Source organism: Trichechus manatus, unplaced genomic scaffold (genome assembly GCF_000243295.1).
Source record: "Trichechus manatus latirostris isolate Lorelei unplaced genomic scaffold, TriManLat1.0 scaffold00065, whole genome shotgun sequence".
In the NCBI taxonomy this organism is placed as follows: Eukaryota; Metazoa; Chordata; class Mammalia; order Sirenia; family Trichechidae; genus Trichechus; species Trichechus manatus.
The window spans coordinates 6,657,213-6,681,626 of NW_004444001.1; the positions used below are offsets into that span (position 1 = coordinate 6,657,213).

At 41.1% G+C, this 24,414-nt stretch overlaps 2 protein-coding genes across 8 annotated transcripts in view; both read left to right on the plus strand.

Moving 5' to 3' along the window:
- Window positions 1–9,970, plus strand: part of NFYA (nuclear transcription factor Y subunit alpha) — a 27,308-nt gene extending 17,338 nt beyond the window's left edge. For 5 of the 7 annotated variants that reach the window (XM_004379433.2, XM_023734159.1, XM_004379434.2 and 2 more), the window contains 5 exons: window positions 104–209; window positions 1,780–1,946; window positions 3,456–3,629; window positions 4,450–4,551; window positions 7,327–9,970. In XM_004379433.2, the coding sequence (XP_004379490.2) occupies window positions 104–209; window positions 1,780–1,946; window positions 3,456–3,629; window positions 4,450–4,551; window positions 7,327–7,380 (603 nt within the window). In that variant the 3' untranslated portion in view covers window positions 7,381–9,970. The remainder of the gene's footprint in view (window positions 1–103; window positions 210–1,779; window positions 1,947–3,455; window positions 3,630–4,449; window positions 4,552–7,326) is intronic. The other 2 variants (XM_023734160.1, XM_023734162.1) reach the window with 1 other exon arrangement.
- Window positions 9,971–10,726: 756 nt separating this feature from the next.
- The window catches only part of LOC111821106 (adenylate cyclase type 10-like), a 15,987-nt gene continuing 2,299 nt past the window's right edge, over window positions 10,727–24,414 (plus strand). The window contains exons 1-3 of the mRNA XM_023734172.1: window positions 10,727–11,756; window positions 19,750–19,788; window positions 20,524–20,667. Coding sequence (XP_023589940.1) covers window positions 11,495–11,756; window positions 19,750–19,788; window positions 20,524–20,667 — 445 coding nt within the window. The 5' untranslated portion in view covers window positions 10,727–11,494. The remainder of the gene's footprint in view (window positions 11,757–19,749; window positions 19,789–20,523; window positions 20,668–24,414) is intronic.

A 24,414-nucleotide genomic window follows, 5' to 3' on the forward strand; every position in this document is an offset into this window, starting at 1 on the left:
TTTTTTTTTTTTTTTTTTTTTTTTTTTTAAAAGCACCACATTGTCCTTTTTTTCCTGCTATCTTTGGAATCTGTTAAATTGTGGTGTGATTTATTTCCTGCAGACACAGCAGCAGATTGCTGTCCAGGGGCAGCAAGTGGCACAGACTGCTGAAGGGCAGACCATCGTCTATCAGCCAGTTAACGCAGATGGCACCATTCTCCAACAAGGTAGGGTACCCTTAAGTGTTTGCGGACTTCATGGGGCTTCTTTTTCGTTCCTTGAGCGACTCACTGCTTCAAAGATTCAGTAGTAAACTTCCACCCCAAATAGTTTTTGAAAGAAAAAAGATTTCCTCATGTTCTCTTTTGATTGTCGATTCCTTGTCACCAGTACGTGACCAACACTGACATTATTTGTAGGAGTTTTTCCTACGCTAGTTGTTAAAAGACTGGTGCTGTTGATTTAAGCTTTTAATGCTTTTTGGGGAGAAATATTTCTAAATAGAAGATTGGAAATACGAGATCTTTATTGATTGAGGAAGAAATGAATCAGAAATCAAGTTGGCATTTAGAGTGCTGTTGCTGCTTATTTTTTCCCCCTTATTCGTTTATTCCAAAAAGACTTATTATGTACCTACTATGGACACAGCAAGGAGCCCTGGTAGCGCAATGGCTAAGCGCTCAGCTGCTAACCGTAAGGTCAGTGGTTTGAACCCACCAGCTGCTCCATGGGAGAAAGATGTGGCAGTCGGCTTCTGTAAAGATTACAGCCTTGGAAAACCTATGGGGCAGTTCTGCTCTGTCCTGTAGGGCGCTATGAGTCGGAATCGACAGCAACAGGTCGGTTTTTTAAATGGACACAGCACTTTACTAAGAAAGAAGTGATCTGTCATCAAAGAGCCTGTACTCTAGTGAGGGAGGCATACCTGTGAACAAATAAATACAATGCAGGGCCCTTATGGAGGCAAGTTTTAGGAACAGATGATAAAAAGGAAGAGATGAACTCTGCTTAGATTGGGAGGAGGAGAATGGATGTCAGACAGGAGGACATCTTCAAACTGGACTTGAGGGCTTTTGGAGGCGTTTATCAGCTAAATGTTAAAACACAGCTGCTCACATTTCGCTTAGGTTCTACGACTAAAGTTTTGAAATTAAATTGTTTGCAGTATACATGATCCAGAGATTACAACAACAGTGTGTTCTCATACGACTCAGGTGAGGGCCTGAACTGGACTGAGCCCTAGGAAGAGTTCAAACAGAAAGGCAAACAAATCAAGTGCTGCTTAAATGATTTTTTAAAGCAGACTTTGTGTAGTATTTTTTGATAATTACGCCATCTGTTGATAGTGACTTGGAATGCGTGGTTTAATTGTAGTTTTTAGTCATGCAGCTGACTGACTCATTATCAATTTGTAATAAACAAATTGTAAGTTTATAAAATCGCCATCCTGAGAGATTGTTCATATGTACAAGAACAGGGAGTACAGAAGAGGAGGCCTCCAAACTTTCTTACCTCCCTTTGAAAGCTATTAATGGAATGCCCAGAGAAATATCGAATGTAAGAATAGATTTACTAATAAGTGGGACCCAGACAGTTAATAGAATTTCAGATTATGATTCCTCGGATTATATATATAGCAAACCAAGCAGAGGGTGGGACAGTGCTTTCTCTCTACTGCTTTTTAGGGTACTTTTTATCAGGGTGAATGAGTGTGTGCCAGATAGAAGAGGGACTAACTGTGTTCCCTTCTTTCTGTGTGCCTGTTTTTTGTTTGTTTTATGTTTTATTTTCTTAAAGTTACAGTCCCTGTTTCAGGCATGATCACCATCCCAGCAGCCAGCTTGGCAGGAGCCCAGATTGTTCAGACAGGAGCCAATACCAACACAACCAGCAGCGGGCAAGGGACTGTCACTGTGACACTGCCCGTGGCAGGCAATGTGGTCAATTCAGGAGGGATGGTCATGGTAAGAAAATGGATTCTTCAGTTGTCTGTTCTCATTTGTAATTTAGTTTTCCATATATCTCTTTGTCTTAGAAAATTTCTTGAAATTGCATTTTGGTGTCTCCTATCTGAAAAACCAAGAAGCCCTGGTGGTGCAGTGGTTAAGTGCTCACCTGCTAACCAAAAGGTCTGCAGTTTGAACCCGCCAGCCACTCCACAGGAGAAAGATGTAGCAGTCTGCTTCCATAAAGATTTACAGTCTTGAGAACCCTATGGGGGCAATTCTACTCTGTCCTACAAGGTTGCTATGAGTCAGAATCGGCTTGACAGCAGTGGATTTAGTTTTGGTTTCTTAAAAATCTATTTGTAATCTTGACCCCTTGGAACTGAGATTTTTTCCTGGAGGCACTGAAGAGATCTACTTTTAAAATAAATATTACAATGGACCATAATTTATTCTGAGTACCTGCTATGTGCCAGGGACTGTTCTTGGTGGACAGCAGGGAATAAACAGATGCAAATATCTGACATGTGATCTTACTCAGAACTCAAATAATGTAGGGGTAGGGTACTAATCTTTGGGAAGTAAAAAGATTGCCTATAGTGAATGAAACAAGAAATAAGCTAAAAATTAGAAAAATTGTAACCAGTAGAGAAACCAAAAAATACGTGATATATTGGGAAGAGATAAGGAGTCAGGTGGTGGGAGTGCAAGGTAAATCCTCATATGTTGAAATAGGATGTCGGCACACGGTGCCTAAAATGGGTAAATTGAGAATGACTGGTACAAGCCTACACAGAGGTGGTTGTAATCGGGAAGGCGAAGGGCACAGGAACCTGATGCTTTTTTCCGCGTACATACAGTATAATGTTTTGTTGTTTAAAAAATTAGGATTGGATTAGATAGTATGTTAATTAATTATTTACGTAAATGTTCGTTTTCAATAGCACCTGGTCAATCTGTACCTGCCTTCATTTGCGCTGTTTTATTGTCTTATGGAGGAGCCCTGGTGGTGCAGTGGTTAAGCGCTGGGCTCCTAACTGAAGGGTCAGCAGTTCGAACTCACCAGCCACTCCATGGGAGAAAGATGTGACAGTCTGCTTCTGTAAAGATTTACAGCCTTGGAAACCCTATGGGGCAGTTCTACTCTGTCCTGCAGGGTTGCTATGAGCCAAAATCACTGCTCGATAGCAGTGGATAATTGTCTTAAAACTACTGTTCCTGACCATTTCATGGCAACAGACATTCCTAGGAAATGAAGCCATGGCTGCACATGATTTAGGCATGGTTTATGTTTTTTCTCAGAGTGGCTCCTGAATCCCCTTTGACAGAATCATTTGGGATGTTTCTTAAAAATGCAGACCTTTAGTGTAAACATTGCCCATGGGTGGGCCCAGAAACCTGCATTTAACCAAGTGTCTAATAAAAGCAATTATTTGTAGCATTCAGAAGAAAATAGATTAACAGGGACCAAGAAACTAATGTCCATACTTTATGCCACTAGTAAGCGATGGTTTCCTCTTCATACAGATGGTGCCTGGGGCTGGCTCTGTGCCTGCTATCCAAAGAATCCCTCTACCTGGGGCAGAGATGCTCGAAGAAGAACCTCTCTATGTGAATGCCAAACAGTACCACCGTATTCTTAAGAGGAGGCAAGCCCGGGCTAAGCTAGAGGCAGAAGGGAAAATCCCAAAGGAAAGAAGGGTATGTATAACGTTGGGAGGATATAGAAGGGAACAGCAGGGTTCTACAATTGAAATTACTTTTTTTATGGTTGTTTCCTTGAGTACCTTGCAAATAATTGGAGATAGCTGTTACCTTTTATAAGAGTTAGCATTTGTTGTTACATACAGCTGCAACCATATAACAAAAAAATGATAGTGACTTAAACAGGATTTTTTTTTCCCCCTCACACAAAAGAAGTCCAGAGGTAAATTGTTCTGGTTTGGTAGCATAGTACAGTTCTCAAGACCCATTCTCCTCCTGTATTACTGCTCTAATACTCCTAGTGTGCTACATATAGTCCAAGATGGCTGCTTGAGCTCCAGTATAGGGGCAAAGGGAACAAGAAAGATAACCTTCTCTTTCACTGTAACTTTCAGGAAGTTCCATACAACACTTCAACTTATATCTCATTAGCCAGAATTTAGTTAATAATTACATAGCTACAGTTACCTGTGAGTAAGGCTAGGAAATGTAGTCTTTTTATTAAGCAGTCCAACAAAAATTTAGTTCTGCTGTTAAAGCAGAAAGGGAGGATGTATATTGGGAGTTAGGTAGCAATCTCTGTTGTGCTTTTGGACAACAATGTTTTTATTCATTTAGCATTCACATTCTTATAGTAGTTACATATTGTTAGCTGCTATCTAGTGTTTTCTCCAAAGCTTTCTCCATAATTCAGAGTCATAATTACTGCATGTGCCCTTGGTCACAGCTCTCCTATATTATTGAATATGGAATTTAGGCATTAAATAACTATGCTGGTCTGGCTAGTAATTAAATGCCTTTATTTTTCCTGTTTTAGAAATACCTGCATGAGTCTCGGCACCGTCATGCCATGGCACGGAAGCGTGGTGAAGGTGGACGGTTTTTCTCTCCAAAGGAAAAAGATAGTCCTCACATGCAGGTAAGAAGTCTTTTATTTTTGTTGCATTTTTTTTCTTGCGTTGAAGACTTCAGCAGTGCCTTCTTGCTGTTACCACACTCAGGAACTAATCAAGTTCACTAAACTGGGTAAAATGTTGTGTCTCTTAGCTTCTCTTTGGTCTTAAACACACACTAAAGATCTTTAATCCAGTGGCCTTTGTTCCCTCCTTATTGTCTTTGCAGGATATCACTATTAATTTCTTCTTGAAATTCTCACTTTCTTGATTTTGAAGAGACAAAGTTTTACTGTCTCTTATTGTGGTAGAAGCAGCAGCTTACACTGTCTTATGTGCCAGACACTATGTTAAGCACTTTTATCGTCACTTTTTTTTTTTTCCATTGAATCTTTACAACAGCCTCAAGCCCTATGAGATAAAAGTTACTGATTACATTATACAGATGAAAAATCTTAGGTTTAGAGAGGTTAAATAATTTGCCTGAGGTAAAATGATTAATAAATGGTATGACAGAGGTAATTTAATTCCAGAATTCATCTGTTTAATCTGCTACACTGGCTCGTAACATCTAATTCTGCTGTTTATGTTATAGGCATTTCTGAGTCAATACATCCAAAATAGAACTCTGGGGGGTTTTTTTGTTTGTTTTTATATGTGTGGTTTTTTTTTTTTTAACTCAACAAAGGACGTGTCCATTCACCCAGTTACTGAAGCTAGAATTGCCCACTTCTTGAAGCAGTCCTCTTGGTTATACCTCCAAAATATAACTTAGCTCAGTCTACTTTTTCCCTCCCCAATGCTGTCAGCCTGGTCTAAGCCTTTCTTCTTTTGCTTGGATTAACATAACAGGTGCCTAACTGGTCTCTTTTCTTCTGCTCTTGTCCCCCCTCTAGTCCATTCTCCACATCTTAGTGTTACCTCTAAAAATGTGGATCAGATCACATCATTGCCTGCTTAATGGGCCTCCCTCTTCCCTGCCCTTTTCCATTTGCACTTAGACTAAAATGCAACATGCTTACCATGGCTCACAGGGTCCTGCATGATCTAGCGCCTGCCACCTCTAGTTCCATTTACTTCTGCTCCTTAGATTCTCTACTCTTGCCATGCTGTTCTTCTGTCTGTCCTTATAATTTCCAGTCCACATAACTCTTCACTCTATTTTTGCACAACTAACTCCTTGTATTTTAAGTTTGGGTTTAAATCTGAGAAACTATCCCTAACCTTCACCCTATCCAAAGTAGATCTCTTCTACCCCATTATTCTCTCACAACATCTTGCTTTTCTTTAGAGTGTGATAAATAATCTAATTGTTTTATATATTTGCTTAATTGTTTCATGGTTATCTCCTAGACTGCAAGCTCTGAAGAGGATAGAGGGTAGAAAACTGTTCTGTAGTCTCAGTACTTACCATAGTGCCCAGTACAGGAGACATACTCACTCAGAAAACGTTTGTTGAATTAATGAATTCCTCCCATTTACAGATACTTCATCCTGAATGAAAGTCACATCCCACCTGCACTAATGCAGTAACCACCAAATTGACCTCCACCCAATTGACCTCCAGTCTCCTCATAATTGACCTTATACAGTATTCCCAGATCAGTCTTTGTAAGACAGTATTTGTTTTTTAGTCATGTCAATTCCTTGCTCAAAGATATATGCTAGTTCCTTGTTTCTTACTGCATCAAGTCTCAAACTCTATTTCCGTATGACATCTGAGCAACTTTGTCTCATCACCCGCCTCAGCAATCAGACTAGGTTTCCTCAGTGTCCCCCACACATAAACACTATCTCCTTCGATGCTGTTATTCCTCACCTGTGGTCTGAGAGCTCCTCTTTTCTCCTTGCTGTTCATTCATGTAGATTATGGATGTGATGTGCCAGCTATAGGAGGGCATTGTGCCAGGACCTCTCCTAATTTCTGTTTGTTAATAATATGACCTTGGTCAAGCTACATAACCTCTTTTAGCCTCAGTTTCTTCCATCTGTAAAGTGGAATACTATTAGATACTTCACAGGAATGTTGTGAGGGTTTCATGTAGCAATCCACATACCTATTTAGCACATGATGAGTGCTCAGTAAATGCTGATTATTCTTGCTCATTGGTAAGATCCAGCTCCAATCTTACCACCTCTACAGATCTTTCAGCTTTTTCTCTGAACTGGCCAATTGAGACTTCAGAGCCTTGGTATGGGGAACTGAAGGTGGCTATTGTCAAGTATTGCAAAAAGCTTCCAGGGTCTGATCCTTGTCTTGAAACTGCAGATATTAAGTGACAGGCAGCAGGCTGGGTTAAGTGAAAAGAAGACTGAATGGGAGCCAAGAGATTCGGGCTCCTGACTAAGTTTTTGACTCTAGTTAAGGCAAATCACTTTACCTATTAAGGCTCGGGTTTATCTACAAAATCAAGTGCATTAAAGTAATAAATTCTAAAATTATTTCCAGCCCTGCTCAGTGTTCAAAATAATGACACAAAAATATGGTGTAACATGTTTTCTCTGGGTCTTTTTCTTAGTCACCTGAAGACCCTAAAACCTTAAGGGTAGAGGATAACACAGGGTGCTTAGGCAAGAGATGCACATTCAACTTCAGAGTGTTTGATAATGGCGTGTGGGGCCAGACATTAAATCCTTCTAAGAATAAGGTTTATAGTCTCTTCTCTGCTAATGGAGCTGAGATGGTTTTAAACCATGTATGCAGACTGAGATGCATTGTAGGCATTTAGTATACTGGCCAAGAGTTCCCAGTTGCTGTTTTGCAAAGAATTTAGTCATTATTATGCTTTCTTTGTCTCTAGGATCCCAACCAAGCAGATGAAGAAGGAATGACACAGATCATCCGAGTGTCCTAACCCTAGGTCATGTGATGGAGCTGATCAAGGTCATGTCCTCACTACCTTTCCAGGAAATTGATCAACTCTTCCGACAGGACACTCAAGATCATATTCTGTCCTTTTCTACAGGACAGACACCACTTAGTTTTTAATAAGTGGATCAGTATTATAATTGCCACGATGTCTGGCAATTTGAAGTTGCAAGCCTTTGTCTCACCCTTTCAGTCAGGACCTATTTTAGACTGTTGATGACATTGACATTTCATGGATTAGGATGATGGGCAAGGAACTGATGCCAGCAGCACCAAACACAGCACTTATGATGAAGCCAGCCACCCATCTTAGCAGGGGAGAGCAACCTTCTCAACCTGAACTGCAACCAGGGAAGCCACAGCCCACTCCTTCCCACAGGAATTTGGTTAGACAGTCTCTATCCCTCTGGTGGGGATTTCAGTCTAACTGAATGGACACTTTGTATTCAGAGGTGGCTTCCGGGCAAGGAAGTGCCATCTTTTGATACGGAAACAATAAATTCTCTGAGATACATTCATCTAATCTGTGGTAATAATAGAATCTCCATCTCCCCAGATGGTAGGTTGGTATTTTTGGACTCTGGCCAAGAAAAAGCTAACTGGGGGTTGAATGATAAAAGTCTCAGGCACTTAAATACAATGCTGAATCTCTTATTTTAGCTTTGACAAGTTGTAGTCTGCTTGCCCCTCTATTGAGAGGTCCTCTGGACCATACTTCTTAACTATGGCTACTTTAAGAAATTTAGAGGATATTGGACCTTGAAGCTGCCTTTTCTAAGTAAGAAACTGTTTAACAATTTCTGTGCTGAAGTGCTTGAGGACATTTGTAGTAACTTCCAAACAGAACAAAACTAGAGACTTTGAATCATAGGCTTTATGATAGCGTTTGGGATATAGAGGGTTCATATGTGTTTCAGCCTAGGAGAAAAAGAGACTAGTATACATACTCATGTGTTGTCATATAGCATGATTCTCCAGTGGATACCTGGGTGAATCATTAAGATGAAGACAATGATTTATATTCACACTAAAACCTTTTAGTAAGCATGGAAAGGGAGAAATCTGGGATTTAGTCCTTGACGATTTCTGGAAAGCACTATTCAGTACAGCTGGCTTGGACATATTCCAGGTTGCCTGCTAGAGCTTGAGGTGAATTTTGGCTTCACTCCTGCAGTGTTTTGTGCTGGCCCCAGAGAGCAAATATTCTCATTCTTCCCATGGCAGCTGATTCTTTGGTGTCCCATTGTTTTCCCCTTTCTCCATAGGCCTTGTGCAGAGAAGTTCTCACATTGCCTCTGCACTCTGGGGATGAACTGCAGAAATTCCTGCAAGGTCAGGAACTGAGCCACAGTTCCCAGAATGGGTTGTGCCTCAGAGATCTGTTTCTTTAAAAGTTGAATCCTGGGAGAACTAAGATATTCCAGAAGAGTTACTGCTCTGGAACAAAGAAAGAAGACCCAATTCTTCTGAAGAACATTAGGGTTGATTTAATACCAAGAATAAAGATTGGCTTTTTCTTCTTTGACTTCACTACTCTAATTGTATTTAGAAGGAAAAGCTATTAAACACTCTAAAGAAAATGTCACAAAGGCAGTTATTGTAATGGTAGAAATAGAGGTACAGAGCTATGCAAAGGAAGCAGGAAGTAAAATATCTTCCTAGTTCCTGGAATCTAGTAATCTGTCCTAGCTTCTAGAGGTCAGGAGGGGCTGGTCCTTTGGTAGGCTCACTAGAAATTTTTGGCTCTTTACATGAGTTTCAGATATTAACTTTATTCAGTATAACCCCCGTTTTTTAATTTTTTTGTTGAATTATAGGTTACTAAAAACAATGAGGAATTTATATCCCTTGGTTAGTTTAGGAGTCTTTATTTTAAAATGCAGAGTTCAGAAAGAAATTCCTCAGATATAATCTCGAGTGCTTAAGCCAAGAAAAATTCTAAAATGCTATTTATTTGTTTCTGTAAGTTTGTACATAATACTATCAACCTCACATTGTTCTTGAGTTTTGATTTTTTTTAATCAGTTTGAATTTTGTTTTATTTGAAATGAAATGCTTCAGTTGTTATTTTGTCATTGCATTTCAGATAACTCGTGACCCTTTTATTGTCATTTTAGCATACCCAGTAGCCCACAAGTTGGAGGGTTGAGGTTTGGGTTTTTTCTTTATTTGTTACTAGAAGTTCTTTTACTCATTTGTCTCTTTGTGACCATAGTGATGACTTGAGTGCAGAGTGAATGGATGAATGAATAATTGGTTTAATACATGGTATTTCACCTCTTGAGTGCTCTTTTTTTGGCAACATAAACTTGTATATATTTTTAATTGCACTGGTACACTGAATGTGTCAGTGTCTGTACCACTGGACCAACAGAGCATTTTCTGGCTATTGGGTGCCTGATAATAATGTCTTGATTTTCCTTTGGGACTCAACTATAGAAGGTTTTTCCCCCAGCAGTTGGGGAGACTACAGGTGATCTCGATCATTGATGTCATTGCAATTGTTATTTTTTAAAATAAATTTATAAAAATACTAAAAAGTGACTTTAATTTTGAGGAGTCTGTATCCCCTGGGTTCTCAGTAGGTTGTGTTTGAGTGTTGACACTGTAATCTGTAGGCTGGCATGTGTGTGATCCCTGTGGACCAAATGGAAAAAAAAACCAATTGCCATAGAGGCCATTCTGACTCATGGTGACCCCATGTGTGTCAAGAGTAGAACTGAGCTCTATAGGGTTTTCAATGGCTGATTTTTCTGAAGTAGATTGCCAGGCCTTTATTCTGAGCCTCCTCTGGGTGGACTCACACCACCAACCTCTCAGTTAGTAGCCCAGCACTTAACCTTGTATACCACCCGGGGACTCAAATCCTGTGGACAGTGTATGCAGGCCTCTTAGCTGTATCTCTTCCCTTAATCTCTTTTCCTTCCCTTTTTGCCCTTTCTACCTGCTGAGGAGATTTCTGTCAGCTGTGGGTTGAAGATAATTTGGTCTTACTATTGGGGAGTGCTAATTAAAATGTGATGTAATTCCAAGTCCTGGTGGCAGTGGTTAAGAGCTCAGCTGCTAACCAAAAGGTCAGTAATTCGAATCCACCGGCCACTCCTGGAAACCCTGTGAGGCAGTTCTAGTCTATCCTGTAGGGTTGATACGAGTTGGAATTGATTTGATGGCAACAGGTTTTAGGTTTGATAGTAATTCCATGTGTAAAATTAGCCCTTTCTTTTTTAAAAAAAAAAAGTTGCCATCCAGTTGCTTCGGACTCACAGCAACCCTGCAGGGCAGAGTAGAAATGCCCCATAGGGTTTCCAAGGCTGTAAATCTTGAAGGAAGCAGACTGCCACATCTTTCTTCCGCCAGGCAGCTGTTGGGTTCGAACTGCCAACCTTTTTGGTTAGCAGCCTAGCGTTTCAACACTGCACCACCAGAGCTCCTTCCCTCTAGTTATAATAAAAACAGCTTTGGCTTATTAGGTGTTGTAGACCTAAAGACAGTGGAGACAATTTTTAGATCTATTTCCACAGAAAACAAACTTTGCTGATTGTTAAAAATCCACAACATGCTCATCTTTACTGGTCTCCACGAATCTGAGTCAACAAAGACCGGCAGCCTTGAGCAGGCCGTTCGTTATCGGACAGAAATCACAGAACTAGAAGCTAGACAAAATCCCTCGGGTGGGGAAGTGTCATAATGAGGCGCAACAGACATGTCCCTGCTAAACAAAAGAAACAGAAGAAACTCGACCAAGGAAAAGGACTAACAGTGTTAAATAAACTAACGGTATTAAAAAAGATCTGGAGTTTGCTTTAGTCAGATTTGCGCCAACGGAATTTGTCCTACTAAGTTTAGAGACGACCAAAGTTTCCGCTCTGGTGACATGGGGAAAAGGCCATCCTACCAATGCTTATCCCAGATGATCTGCCTTAACGTAGAATATTCTTCACCTTCACATTTCAAGATTAAAAACTTCAGCCTTGCTGGTTTGAACGCACCGCGCTCCCCGGTCCCTTTGGGGAAACCTGGAGCAAGCTTGAAGGCGGGATGAAGCAGGTGGGTCGGAGCCGGTGGCCCCTTTCGATTGGCGCTGCTCCAAAGAGGCCTGCATGGATTGGTTGGTGGGAGAGCTCCGTCAGGGCCGTCGATGCGGATTGGCTGCCGCGCCAAGGGTCACTGTTTCCGGTAGTTCGGCGGGCAACCCCGCCGCCGCCATGGCGACCGGCAAGCGGGAGGCGGCGCCGCCTCTGTGGCCCGTAGAGGCCCGGTTGGCGGCGCTGCTTCCCGACCTGCTGGTTTTCAGGAAGTCCCAGGGATCTGAACCCGAGCTCGCCACGGCCCAGGGCGTCCTGCTTGGCGTCCACGTGACGGGTGAGGGCGAAGGGAGGTGCAGCCGACTCCCGGACTGCCGGGGCGTGGCCGTTGGGCCTTCCCTCCCGGTGGCCTCGGCGGTTAGCGGCATGGCCCCCGGCCTTGCTGCGGCACAACTTAACTGCGCGCCGCCGCCTCCGCAGGAGACTTTTTAGAGTCTTCAAACAGGAGGAGACCGTTAGGGATGATTCGACTTGGTATTGAGCTCACTTCAGAAATAATGAAATTTAGACTCAGAGAGGAGAAGGGACTTTTCCAGGGCCACACGGCTCGCTTTGAACCCAGGTTTTCCTCCCATCGCTAGCGTTTTCCAATAAGTGTTCCATGGACAAACTGGCCCACATCCAATCTTTTATTCGCTTGATTAAGATACAGTAGCGATATACAATGGTTAAGAGCAGAGTTGCTAACCAAAAAGGTTGGGTTCGAATCCACCAGCCGCTCCTTGGAAACCCTATGGGGCAGTTCTCTCTCCCATAGGGTTGCTATGAGCCGGAATCGACTCGACGACAGTGAATTTGGTGGTTTTTGTTTTGTTATGTTTTTCCTTTTTGTTTAGAGATACACAGTAGTAGCTACTATGAGAGGCATTTATTCAACAAATATTTGTAGAGTTTATTCTGTCATGAATGTGAAGATGAGTGAAATAAGGTGCCTGCCCTTAAGGAGCTCACCATATGAGTTCTCCCTAACGAAGCTTTAATCCATCCCCTTTGTTAGTAGTCTCTCTATCCCTCACATCGGGGGAAGTCCTGTTAGCTTCCTTCGTCTGGGAGCCTTACACGGTGGTGGGAAAGAGGAGCAGGTTTCAGATGTGGGTGAATCTTCACTAACTGCAGCTCCTGAAAACATGGAGAGAGTGGCCCTTGGGAATCTGAATTCCCAGAGGCAGCTGCAGCCTGCCTGGCCCTGAATGCTTTCTAGGTAACACCGTGTTAAAAGGATAATGGAATTACTCAGTTCCAAGGGATCTGCTTCCCTTACGTGGGTCTGATGTGTGGAGGGAATAGGGCAGCTAACAAACAGTCATTTTTGCTTTGTTGGTCAGGGTTTACAGCATTAATGGACAGATTCAGCCTGACATGCAAGTCGGAGCATGATATGGACAAACTGGCCCACATCTTCAGTTATTACATTAGTGACATCGTGGAGCGTGAGTGACCATTTTAGGGGAGCAAGGAGGTGTGGTGCTGGGCTTCTGGGGGGGTTGTAAGAGAAGGGGGCCTGGAGTACTTAAAAGGGTATACTAAGGGGTCATTGCTTTAGTAGTACTCATCTTTGATGTCTTCAGGGTGCCTCTGACAAACTAGATCTTTGCCTGTATCTGCCATTTTGTATCCTGTTGACTCAATGTTCAGAAAGGGGGGAAGAAACTAATTTTGGTTTTTACTTGGCATGTTTGTATTTTATTTCAAAATAAAATATTCCTCAGGTTGTCTCTTCTAATGATGTGCCTCATGTTTGTACAGCAGGTATAATTTACAAAACACTTTCCCATTCTATTATTGCACTTTAATTCTGTGAGATAAAAATGGGTGTTTTCTTTATTTTCTTCCCTGTATTAGGCTTGTGGATATTTGCCTAATATGAAAACACTAATTTGTACAGTAGAGGTGTTTTGAGAACCTACTTTATGACATGCACTGTAATAGGTGCAGGAGGTGCACAAACCCGTTCTTGAGCTTTCAGTCTAGTTAGGCCTTGTTGTAGTTAGTTGCCATCGAGTTGATTCTAATTCATAGTGACCCGATGTGTGCAGAGTAGAACTGCTTCATAGAGTTTTCAAGGCTGTGACCTTTCAGAAGCAGATCGCCAGGCCTGTCATTTGATCACCTCTGGGTGGGTTCAAACCACCAACCTTTTGAATAGTAGTCAAATGCTTAACCGTTTGTGCTACCCAGGGACTCCCTAGTTAGGCCTTTTGTTATCAGATGCCACCCAGTCAGTTCTGATTCATAGCGATCCTGTGTACAACAGAAAAAAACACTGCCCCGTCCTGTGCCATCCTCACAATCATTGTTATACTTAAGCCTATTGTTGGAGCCACTGTGTCAGTCCATGTCACTGAGGGTCTTCCTCTTTTTTGCTGACCTTCTACTTTACCAAGCATGATGTCCTTCTCCAGGGACTGGTCCCTCCTGATAACGCGCCCAAAGAATGTGAGACGAAGTCTCGCCATCCTTGCTTGTAAGGAGCATTCTGGCTGTGCTTCTTCCAAGACAGATTTGTTCATTCTTCTGGCAGTCCATAGTATGTTCAGTATTGTTTGACAACACCATAATTCAAAGGTGTCAGTTCTTCAGTCTTTCTTATTCATTGTCCAGCTTTCACTTGCAGATGAGGTGATTGAAAATACTAGTGGCTTGGGTCAGGTGAACTTTAGTCTTCAAGGTGACATCTTTGCTTTTCAACAGTTTAAAGAGGTGTTTTGCAGCAGATTTTGCCCAATGCGGTACGTCACCTGATTTCTTGACTGCTGCTTCCATGGGCGTTGATTGTGAATCCAAGTAAAATGAAATCCTTGACAACTTCAGTCTTTTCTCTGTTTATCATGATGTTGCTTATTAGTCCAGTTGTGAGGATTTTTGTTTTCCTTATGTTGAGGTGCAATCCATACTGACAGCTGTAATCTTTGATCTTCATCAGTAACTAGTAACTAGTTAGGCTTACCCAACAGAAATTACTCTGACCCATATTCCTTTCTTACGCCGTTTAGTAAGGAGCCCGGTGGCCCAGCAGTTATGCACTCAGCTGCTAATCAAAAGGTTGGCAGTTCAAACCCACCCAGCAGTTCTGTGGGAGAAAAGACCTGGCGATCTGCTCATGTAAAGATTGTTGTTGTTCTTAGGTGCCGTCGAGCCAGTTCCGACTCATAGCGACCCCACATACAACAGAATGAAACACTGGTCCTGTGCCATCCTCACAATCATTGTTATCCTTGAGCCCATTGTAGCCACTGTGTTAATCCATCTTGTTGAGGGTCTTCCTCTTTTTCTCTGGCCCTCTACTTTACCAAGCATGATGTGCTTGTCCAGGGACTGGTCCCTCCTGATAACACGCCCAAAGAATGTGAGACGAAGTCTCGCCATCCTTGCTTCTAAGGAGCCCTGTGGTTGTACTTCTTCCAAGACAGATTTGTTCATTCTCTTGGCAGTCCATGGTATATTTGATATTCTTTGCCAACGCCACAATTCAAAGGCGTCAATTCTTCGGTTTCCTTAATTCATCGTCCAGCTTTTGCATGCATATGAGGGGATTGAAAACACCATGGCTTGGGTCAGGTGCACCTTAGTCTTCAAAGTGACCTCTTTGCTTTTCAACACTTTAAAGAGGTCTTTTGCTGCAGATTTGCCTAATGCAGTACGTCGCCTCATTTCTTGACTGCTGCTTTTATGGGCATTGATTGTGGATCCAAGTGAAATGAAATCCTTGACAACTCCCATCATTTCTCCATTTATCATGATGTTGCTTATTGGTCTAGTTGTGAGGATTTTTGTTTTCTCTATGTTGAGGTGTAATCCTTACTGAAGGCTGTGGTCTTTGATCTTCATCAGTAAGTGCTTCAAGTCCTCCTCACTTTCAGCAAACAAGGTTGTGTCATCTGTATAATGCAAGTTGGTAATGAATCTTTCCTCCAGTCCTGATGCCCTGTTACTCATGTAGTCCAGCTTCTCAGATTATTTGCTCAGCATACAGATTGAATAGGTATGGTGAAAGGATACAACCCTGATGCACACCTTTCCTTACCTTAAACCATGCAGTTTCTCCTTGTTCTGTTTGAACAACTGCCTCTTGATTTATGTACAGGTTCCTCATGAGCACAATTAAGTGTTCTGGAATTCCCATTCTTTGAAATGTTATCTGTAATTTATTATGATCCATGTAGTTGAATGCCTTTGTATAGTCAATAAAACACAGGTAAACATCTTTGTGGTATTTTCTGCTTTCAGCCAGGATCCATCTGACATCTGCAGTGATATCCCTGGTTCCACGTCTTCTTCTGAATCTGGCTTGTATTTCTGGCAGTTCCCTGTCAATATACGGCTGCAGCTGCTTTTCAATGATCTTCTACAAAATTCTACTTGCATATGATATTGTTCGATAATTTCTGCATTCGGTTGGATCACCTTTCTTGGGAATAGGCATAAATATGGATCTCTTCCTGTCAGTTGGCCAGGTAGCTGCCTTCCATATTTCTTGGCATAGATGAGCGAGCACTTCCAGTGCTGCATCCATTTGTCAAAATGTCTCAATTGGTGTTCCGTCAATTCCTGGAGTCTTGTTTTTTTGCCAGTGCCTTCAGTGCAGCTTGGACTTCTTCCTTCAGTACCATTGGTTCCTGACCATATAGTGCCTCCTGAAATGGTTGAACATTGACCAATTCTTTTTGGTGTAGTGACTCTGTGTATTCCTTCCGTCTTGTTTTAATGCTTCCTGCATCATTTAATATTTTCCCTGTAGAACCCTTCAGTATTGCAGCCCGAGGCTTGAATTTTGTCTTCAGTTCTTTCAGCATGAGAAATGCCAAGCATGATCTTCCCTTTTGGTTTTCTACCTCCAGGTCTTTGCACATGTCATTATAATACGTCACTTTGTCTTCTCTAGCTACCCTTTGAATCTTCTGTTCAGCTCTTTACTTCATCATTTCTTCCTGTCACTTCAGCTCCTCAACATTCAAAAACAAGTTTCAGAGCCTCTTCTGACATCCATTTTGGTCTTTTCTTTCTTTCCTGTCTTTTTAATGACCTCTTGCTTTCTTCATGTATGATATCTTTGATGTCATTCCACAACTCATCTGGTCTTCAGTCATTAGTGTTCAATGGGTCAAATCTGTTCTTGAAATGGTCTCTAAATTCACGTGGGATATGCTCAAGGTCATAGTTTGGCTCTCGTGGACTTGTTCTAATTTTCTTCAGTTTCAGCTTGAACTTGTATATGGGCAGTTGATGGTGTGTTCCACAGTTGGCCCCTGGTCTTGTTCTGACTGATGATACTGAGCTTTTCCATTGTCTGTTCGGTCATTAGTGTTCAACGTGTCAAATCTGTTCTTGAGATGATCTTTAAATTCAGGTGGGATGTGCTCAAGGTCGTACTTTGGCTCTCGTGGACCCGTAAAGATTACAGCCAAGAAAACCATATGGGGCAGTTCTGCTCTGTCACATGGGGCTGCTATGAGTGGAAATTAGCTCTGCGGCACCTAACAACAACAGCAACACCTTTTAGTACTTATGTAACATTCCCAGACTTTTCTAATGGTAACTCCATAGTTAACTCCATCATTGTGAGGTTAACCAGAACAATTACTTTGTTGCATCTACTTTAGGAATTTGATTATTTGACTCACCTCTTACCTTTGAGGAGCAAGTGTAAAAGATCTTTCACTGTTTGTCATCAGGTTTGGATGAAAGGGGGAGGTAGAAATTATTATGTGTGTATTGTTTACCAGGAGCTATTGGATATGAGAAATACCAGGGAGAGGGAGAGGCATAGTACCTATCTTCATGGAGTTTCCACTCTCCCAGACAGATAAGTAAGGAAAATAATTATAGATTACAGATTCTATAAAGGAGATGAACAGGGTACAGTGGTAAAAAAAAATAATTGTGGGGTAGAGGAGTCTCTGATTTAGATAGGGTGGTCATAGGAAGCTCCTCTGAGGTGGCATTGTTTAAGCTGAGACATGAACGATGAGAAGAATACCTTGTGAAGAGCTAGGACTAAAGCATTTCAGGCAGAAGAACACCAAGTACAAAGGTCCTGAGGTGGGAGAAAGCGTGGCATGTTCTAGGAACTGACAGAAGGCCAGTGTGGCCAGAGCATGGTTAGCAGGGGGAAGAGTGGCTTGAGGTGAGGTTAGAGAATGTCAGATCATCAAGCTTTGTGGACCATAGTAGGGAGTCTGGATTGTATTTTTTTACGATGAAAAATTACTGAAAGGTTCTAACAGGGCAGTAATGTGATCTCATTTACATTTTTTAAAGTTCATTTTGGCTGCTTCATGGAGATTGAATTATAGGAGACCGAGGGGTGAGTAGTAAGAGAGAAGACTGGAAGAGGCACTTGGAACAGTCTCGAAGTAATGGAGATTTGGTCTAAGGTACTGGTTCTTAACCTTGGCTGGGGAGCTCTCAAATATCCTAATGCATAGACTTCACCCCAGATAAATTAAATCAGAATCTCTTGGTATGGGCCCAAGCATAAGGGTTTTTGAAAGTTTCACAGGCAATTCCAATGTGCAACCAAGGTTGAGAACCATTAATCTGGAGACGTGGCAGTGGAGATGTGTAGGAGTGGATTAATCTGAAGTATATTCTGCAGGTTCAACAGACAGGAGTTGCTGATGGATTGGATTTCAGTGGGAGGTAGTGAGGAAAGAGACTCAGTTTTTTTAGCTTTTGTAACTAAATTGGTAGTGGCATCACCTACTGAGATGGGAAAAACTGGGTTTGGGAAAGAAAGTCAGGGGTTCTGTTTTGAATATGTTGAGTTTGAGATGCCAATAAGAGACTCAAGTAGAGAAATCAAGTTGGTAGCTATGATAGAGCCTGGAGCTCAGAGACTAAATCTCTGTTAGAGATAAAAATGTGAGTTGATGGCATGGTACTTAAAGCTAAGAACTGATTGAGTTCACGTGGGGGAAATCGTACATGAGGAGAAAGAGCCTATGCCTGAGGCTTGAGGAGCTCCAGGTGAGGATTATAACTGGGGAGAAAACCTGCAAAAGAGCCTGTAAAGCAGCCAGTGAGATAGGATAATATGGTCCTGAAGCCAAAGGGAAGTAGTGTCTCTAAGAGGCAGCAGCCAGCTGAGTTGAAAATGAAACATACCAAGTACAGTGAGGTCAGAAAAATATCATTGAATTTGGCAAGATGATTGGTGTTGATGATCTTGATAATTTTGGTGACATGGTGGAGATGGAAGTCAGATTAGCATAAGCTGAGAAGATAATAGTAGAGAAAAAATTTTCAAAGAGAGTGAATAGGAGGTAAAGAAAAGGAGAAAAGTATAGATAGCCAATTCTTTTGAGAAGGTTTACTGTGAATGTAGCAGAAAAATAGTGCTAATAATTAGAGGAAAAAGTGGAGTCAAGAATAAGTGGGTTATTTTTGTTGCATTTTTTTAAGATGCTTGTTATAGATTGAATTGTGTTCCCCAAAAATGTGTGTCAACTTGGCTAGGCCATGATTCCCAGCATTGTGTGATTGTTCACAATTTTGTCATCTGATATGATTTTCCTGTGTGTTGTAAATCCTACCTCTGTGATGTTAATGAGGCAGGATTAGAAGCAGTTATGTTAATGAGGCAGGACTCAATCTACAAGTTTAGGTTATATCTTAAGTCAATCTCTTCTGAGGTGCAAAAGAGAGAAGTGAGCAGAAAGGAGAGGGACCTCATTACCATGGGGCAAGAAGAGCAGGGAGTGGAGCATGTCCTTTGGACCCGGGGTCCCTGTGCTGAGAAGCTCCTACACCAGGGGAAGATTGATGACAAGGACTTTTCCCCAGAGCCAACAGAGAAAGAAAGCCTTCCCCTGGAGCTGGTGCCCTGAATTTGGACTTCTAGCCTCCTAGACGTGAGAGAATAAACTTCTCTTTGTTAAAGCCATCCACTTGTGGTACTTCTGTTATAGCAGCGCTAGATAACTAAGATAGTGCTGATGGGAATGATCCAGTAGAGTGGAGATAAGCGAGTGAGTGCAGTCCTTGAGAAGGTGAGAGGAAATAAGGTCCAGAGCACAAACAAGGGATGGCTTTGAAGGGATCAGGGGTACTTCCATTTTGCCTGGAAGGGAAAAGGAGAAGATGGATGTAGGTATGGATAGATTTTGGAAAGAAAGTAGGGGGAAGGAGGAAGGAACCTGAGCTTTGGAATGAAAATAGACCAGAAAAGATAACAGAAACTCACTAGGCTGTTCTTTTGATTGTATATGATTTTGTCATGGTATATGTTTGGTTTTGACTCACTTCCCTCTCTCGTGCTTATTTGATTTCAGATGTGCTCTGTTTTGGAGGGGATATCCTAAACATCACAGGTATTTTTCAATTTTCTGAATACTTAAAAGACTATGAATGACAAAACTTTACTTAGGTGGAATTTAGCTTATTCGTTTACCCTGCATTGTTTGTATCATTTAATCCTGGGGATGCAAAGATGAGGAAGACACAGTCTCTGCCTCAAAATATCTCCCAGTCCAATGGAAAAGCCTTGCCCATATTAAACGCACACGTGCTTTATGTTTCTTTTAGATTGAATGATAGGAGAATAAATGCCTGTAGAAGCATTTTTCGAAAACTGATGTGAAATTTGGTCATTAACAGCAAAGGCTAAGCATGAAACGGGGGAGTCGAGAGTCTCCTAGGAATCTGGGGAACTCTTAGGATCATTAATAGCTACAGTACCCCAGAGTTGGCCCATCTTCTCAAATAGACTAAGATAGGCCTTAAATTTGACTTGACTTTGAACCTACGTGTTTGAACTTCTTTGTTAGTATCCCTTCCCCTCTGTCAGTATACCTGGTAGAGGGAAGATTACCAAAAATATTCTTAAACTCCGGGAACATTTTCAAACTTTTGCCTAGTCATGTTTTTCTATTCTGATTGGTTTTGAGAATCTAAGGCAGTTTTTTTAACCTAGCATAATGGATAGGGCCTGACACCTACATATAATATCTACACTGGATCAAGCTGATCCTTATTATTGGGAGCTTTGCCCTGGGCCAGGAGAGTCTGGGTATTCGACCCCATCAGCCTATCCTATGTCTCGGCAGGGAATGTGCTCCTGGCGCTCTGGACGGTAGAAAAGAATCAGCTGAGTGACATCATTACCCTGGTGGCAAAATGCAGTCTGGAGATACAGGAGAAATTTGGAATCTACCATACCAGAGAAGGCCAGGACCTGCAGCTAAAGATAGGTAGTAGCTCCTAAAAGAGTGTCCAATTGAAAAAACCACTATAAAAAATTCAAACGATAAATAGCAAGCTGGGAAAAAGTATAGGCATCTCGTATCATATAAACGAATGGCAGCGTTCCCTAGTATAGAAAGAGTGCCTAGAAATCGAGAAAAGACCAAAATGGACGAAGGATATAGACAAAGAAATTTACAGGACCTTTACAGATGTGAAAAGATGCTCAATTTCATAGCAAGAAAAATAGCAATTGAAAGTATATTGAGATACCATTTCTTACCTATAAAACCTGTTGCCATTGAGCTGATTCCAACACATAGTAACCCTGTAGGACAGAGTAGAACTGCCCCATAGAGTTTCCAAGGAGCACCTGGTAGATTCAAATCACCAACCTTTTGGTTAGCAGCCGTAGCACTTAACCACTATGCCACCAGTGTTTCCTTCTTACCTATAGATAGGCAAAAATTTAAGTAATGGACAACATGTTGGTGAGGGGGTGAGAAAATAAGCCTTCTCATGTATTGCTGGTGGGAGTGAAAAATGGTACAACTTCTATGGAAGGTGATTTAGCAATCTCTGTCAAGATTACAAATGCCATTTATTCTTCAGCCCAGCATTCCCACTTCTGGGAATTTATCTCATACATATACCTGTACATTTATAAAATGTCATATGTACAGGGTAATTGATTGCACTGTGGTTTGTAATAAAAGATTGGAAACAATCCAATCATCCATCTATAGAAGACTGGTTAAATAAACAATAATATGTATTCCGTGAGATTCTCTCTAACTTTAAAAAAAGGAGATTATATGGCAATAACTCTAAGATAGAGTTAAGTGAAAAAAAAGTAAGATGCAAAACAGTGGTTTTTATAGGCCACCTTTTATGTAAGGAGGGAAATTAAGAATTTTTCTTCTCACTTGATTGTATTTGTATTAAAGAAACACTTTAAGAAGGATACATAAACTAATAAAAGTTATCAGGAAAATGCACTAGAGAAGGACATCATGCTTGGTAAAGTTGAGGGTCAGTGAAAAAGAGGAAGACCCTCAACGAGATGGATTGATATAGGGGCTGCAACAATGGGCTTAAGCATAGCAACGATTGTGAGGATGGCACACAACCAGGCAGTGTTTCCTTCTGTAGTACATAGGGTCACTGTGAATTGGAACCGACTCGATGGCACCTAACAGCAACAACATTGGAGAAAATAGTATAGACGGGTATTTAAGTGGAAACAAGATTTTTTTTAATGTATGTTCTTTATATAGTTAGGATAGTTAGGATTTTGAACCATGTGATTGTGTTATATAATCAAAAATACAATACAATAAAAATTTAAAAGCTGCACACATAGGACAAAGCTTTAGCAATGGCAGAGTCGGGATTAGAAGGAAAGCTGTATACACAGTGTTCTTTCATAGGAAGCTAGAAAGCTCATCAAGGGATTTTTAATAGTGGACAAAAGTCGACTGTAGCCATTCATTTATTTTTTAAGGAGTAGTGGCGAACAGTCTTATTGTGTCTTACATGGCATCTCTCCTGTCCTGCCATCTTTTTTTGTTTTAACAGCTTTATTGAGGACTAATTGATAATTTATACTGTACTTATTTAAAGTGTATAATTGGATAAGTTTTGATATATTTATACACTTGTGAAACCATCATGACAATCATAACAAAATAATGAACATATTCATCACTCAGAAAAGATTTCTTATGCTCCTTGGTAAACCCTCTCTCCTGCCACTCCTCAGGATCAACCCAACAGCAACTGCTAATCTGTTGTCTTCTCTCTTTTATTCTTGATCAGTTTGGCTAAATGTTTGTCAATTTTATTGGTCTTTCAAAGAGCAAGATTTTGGTTTTATTGCATTTTCTCTGCTGTTTTTCTGTTTTTTAGTTCATTGATTTCTTCCCTAATCTTTATTATTTCCTTTCTTCAGCTTACTTGGGGTTTAATTTGCTCCTATTTAAATTTATAAATTTCTTTAAAAGCTTTTTAAAGAGGCCCTTTTGACAATTATTAATACAAATGTGAAATAAGATCCTTCAAACAAATAACCAATTTCATCGAATTTGGAAAATGTTCTGCCATTATTTCTTCAAATATCTTTTTCTGTCCCCTCCTCCTCTCTTCTTTTGAACTCTCCAACCACACATATATTACTATTAAAATTGTCCCACAGCTCACTGAGGCTGTGTTCATTGTTTTTCTGTCATTTTTTCTCCCTGTTTTTCATTTTGGGTAGTCTCTAGTGCTTTGCCTTCAAATTTAAAAACCTTTTCTTTTGCAATGTGAGAATACACAGTTTGATCTCATTTCATGTATTTTTTTAATCTCAGACATTATAGTTTTCATTCTTAGACGTTCAGTCCTCTAGATTCTTGAACATATGGCATACAGTTATAATAACTGTTTTAGTATCCTTTTGTGCTAATTCTATCTGTGTCATTTCTGGGTTGGGTTCAGCTGATTTATTTTCCTCATCATTATGGGCCATATATTCTTTCTTTGCATGCCTGATGGTTTTTGATGGGTGCCAGACATTGTGAATTTTACCTTGTGGGGTTTTGGAATTTTCATATTTCTCTAAGTATTCTTGAGGTTAGTTCTGGGATGTGGTTGATTTGATCCTTTGAGATTTTGCTTTTAAACTTTGTTGGGTGGGGCCAGAGCAGGAAAACATCCCTTTTCCTTCTTTTTCGTCTATTCCAGGGCTGCATGTTCCTCTGTATTTTTGGCCTTCCTGGAGATAAGAAGTGTTTAATGTAGGACGGTTTAATGTAGGGCTAGTTTTATCATATTTCTGAAACAAATCCCTTCTGAGTACTATACCCAATGTCCTGTAAATTATTAAGTTTGACACTCTGGCTTCTAGGAATAGGAACTACTCCCAGTCCTGTGTGATATCCAAGGGTTGTTACATCTAATCTTTTCAGGGGATTCTTTTCCCAGCTTCAGGAGTTTTCTTACACACATGCATTGATCAGTAATCAGCTGCAGACTTAAAAGGGACCTAATGCTGATCTGTGGAGTTCTCTCTTTGTACAGTTCTCTCCTGCCTAGTACACCTCGCAGTGCCCCGTGAATTCCAGCCACCTTGGCCTCCTCAGATTCCCAGCTCTGTCTCTCAACTCAGAGAGTCCTCGGGGCTCCACCTGGGTTTCCCCTCCCTGAGATGCATCCCGGAAACTCTTCCAGGTAGTAAGCTTGGGTATCATATGGTTCACCTCATTTGCCTCCCACTCTCAGGGATCACTGTCTTTCATTACTTGATGTCCAGTGTCTTGAAAACTGTTGTTTCATGTTTGTTTGTTTTTTTCCTTTCCAGTTCTTTACTTGTTTCAGGAAGCAGGGTAAATTTAGTTATCTACTATCTTGTTACTCCATCCTGGCCAAAAGTGTTAGTCTCTACCATTCTTTTTAAACTATTTTTCTCTTGTTTTTAGATTGGATTGGGTGGTCTAGTAATTAGAGCAGGCTTCTCTTGGTTATAGTCACTTTTTCCCTGGCAAGCAAACCAATTTTTTCTTTTTTTTTAAAATTCAGCTGTATTACAATACAGGAGAAACTAGCACAGCTTGTACAAGAAAAGGTCATGGAAGCCCCATAGACACATCCAAACTCCCTGAGGGACTGAATTGCTGGGTGGAGGGCTCTGGGGACCATGGTCTCGGGGAACATCTAGCTCAGTTGGCATGACACAGCTTATAAAGACAATGCTCTACATTCTACCTTGGTGAGTA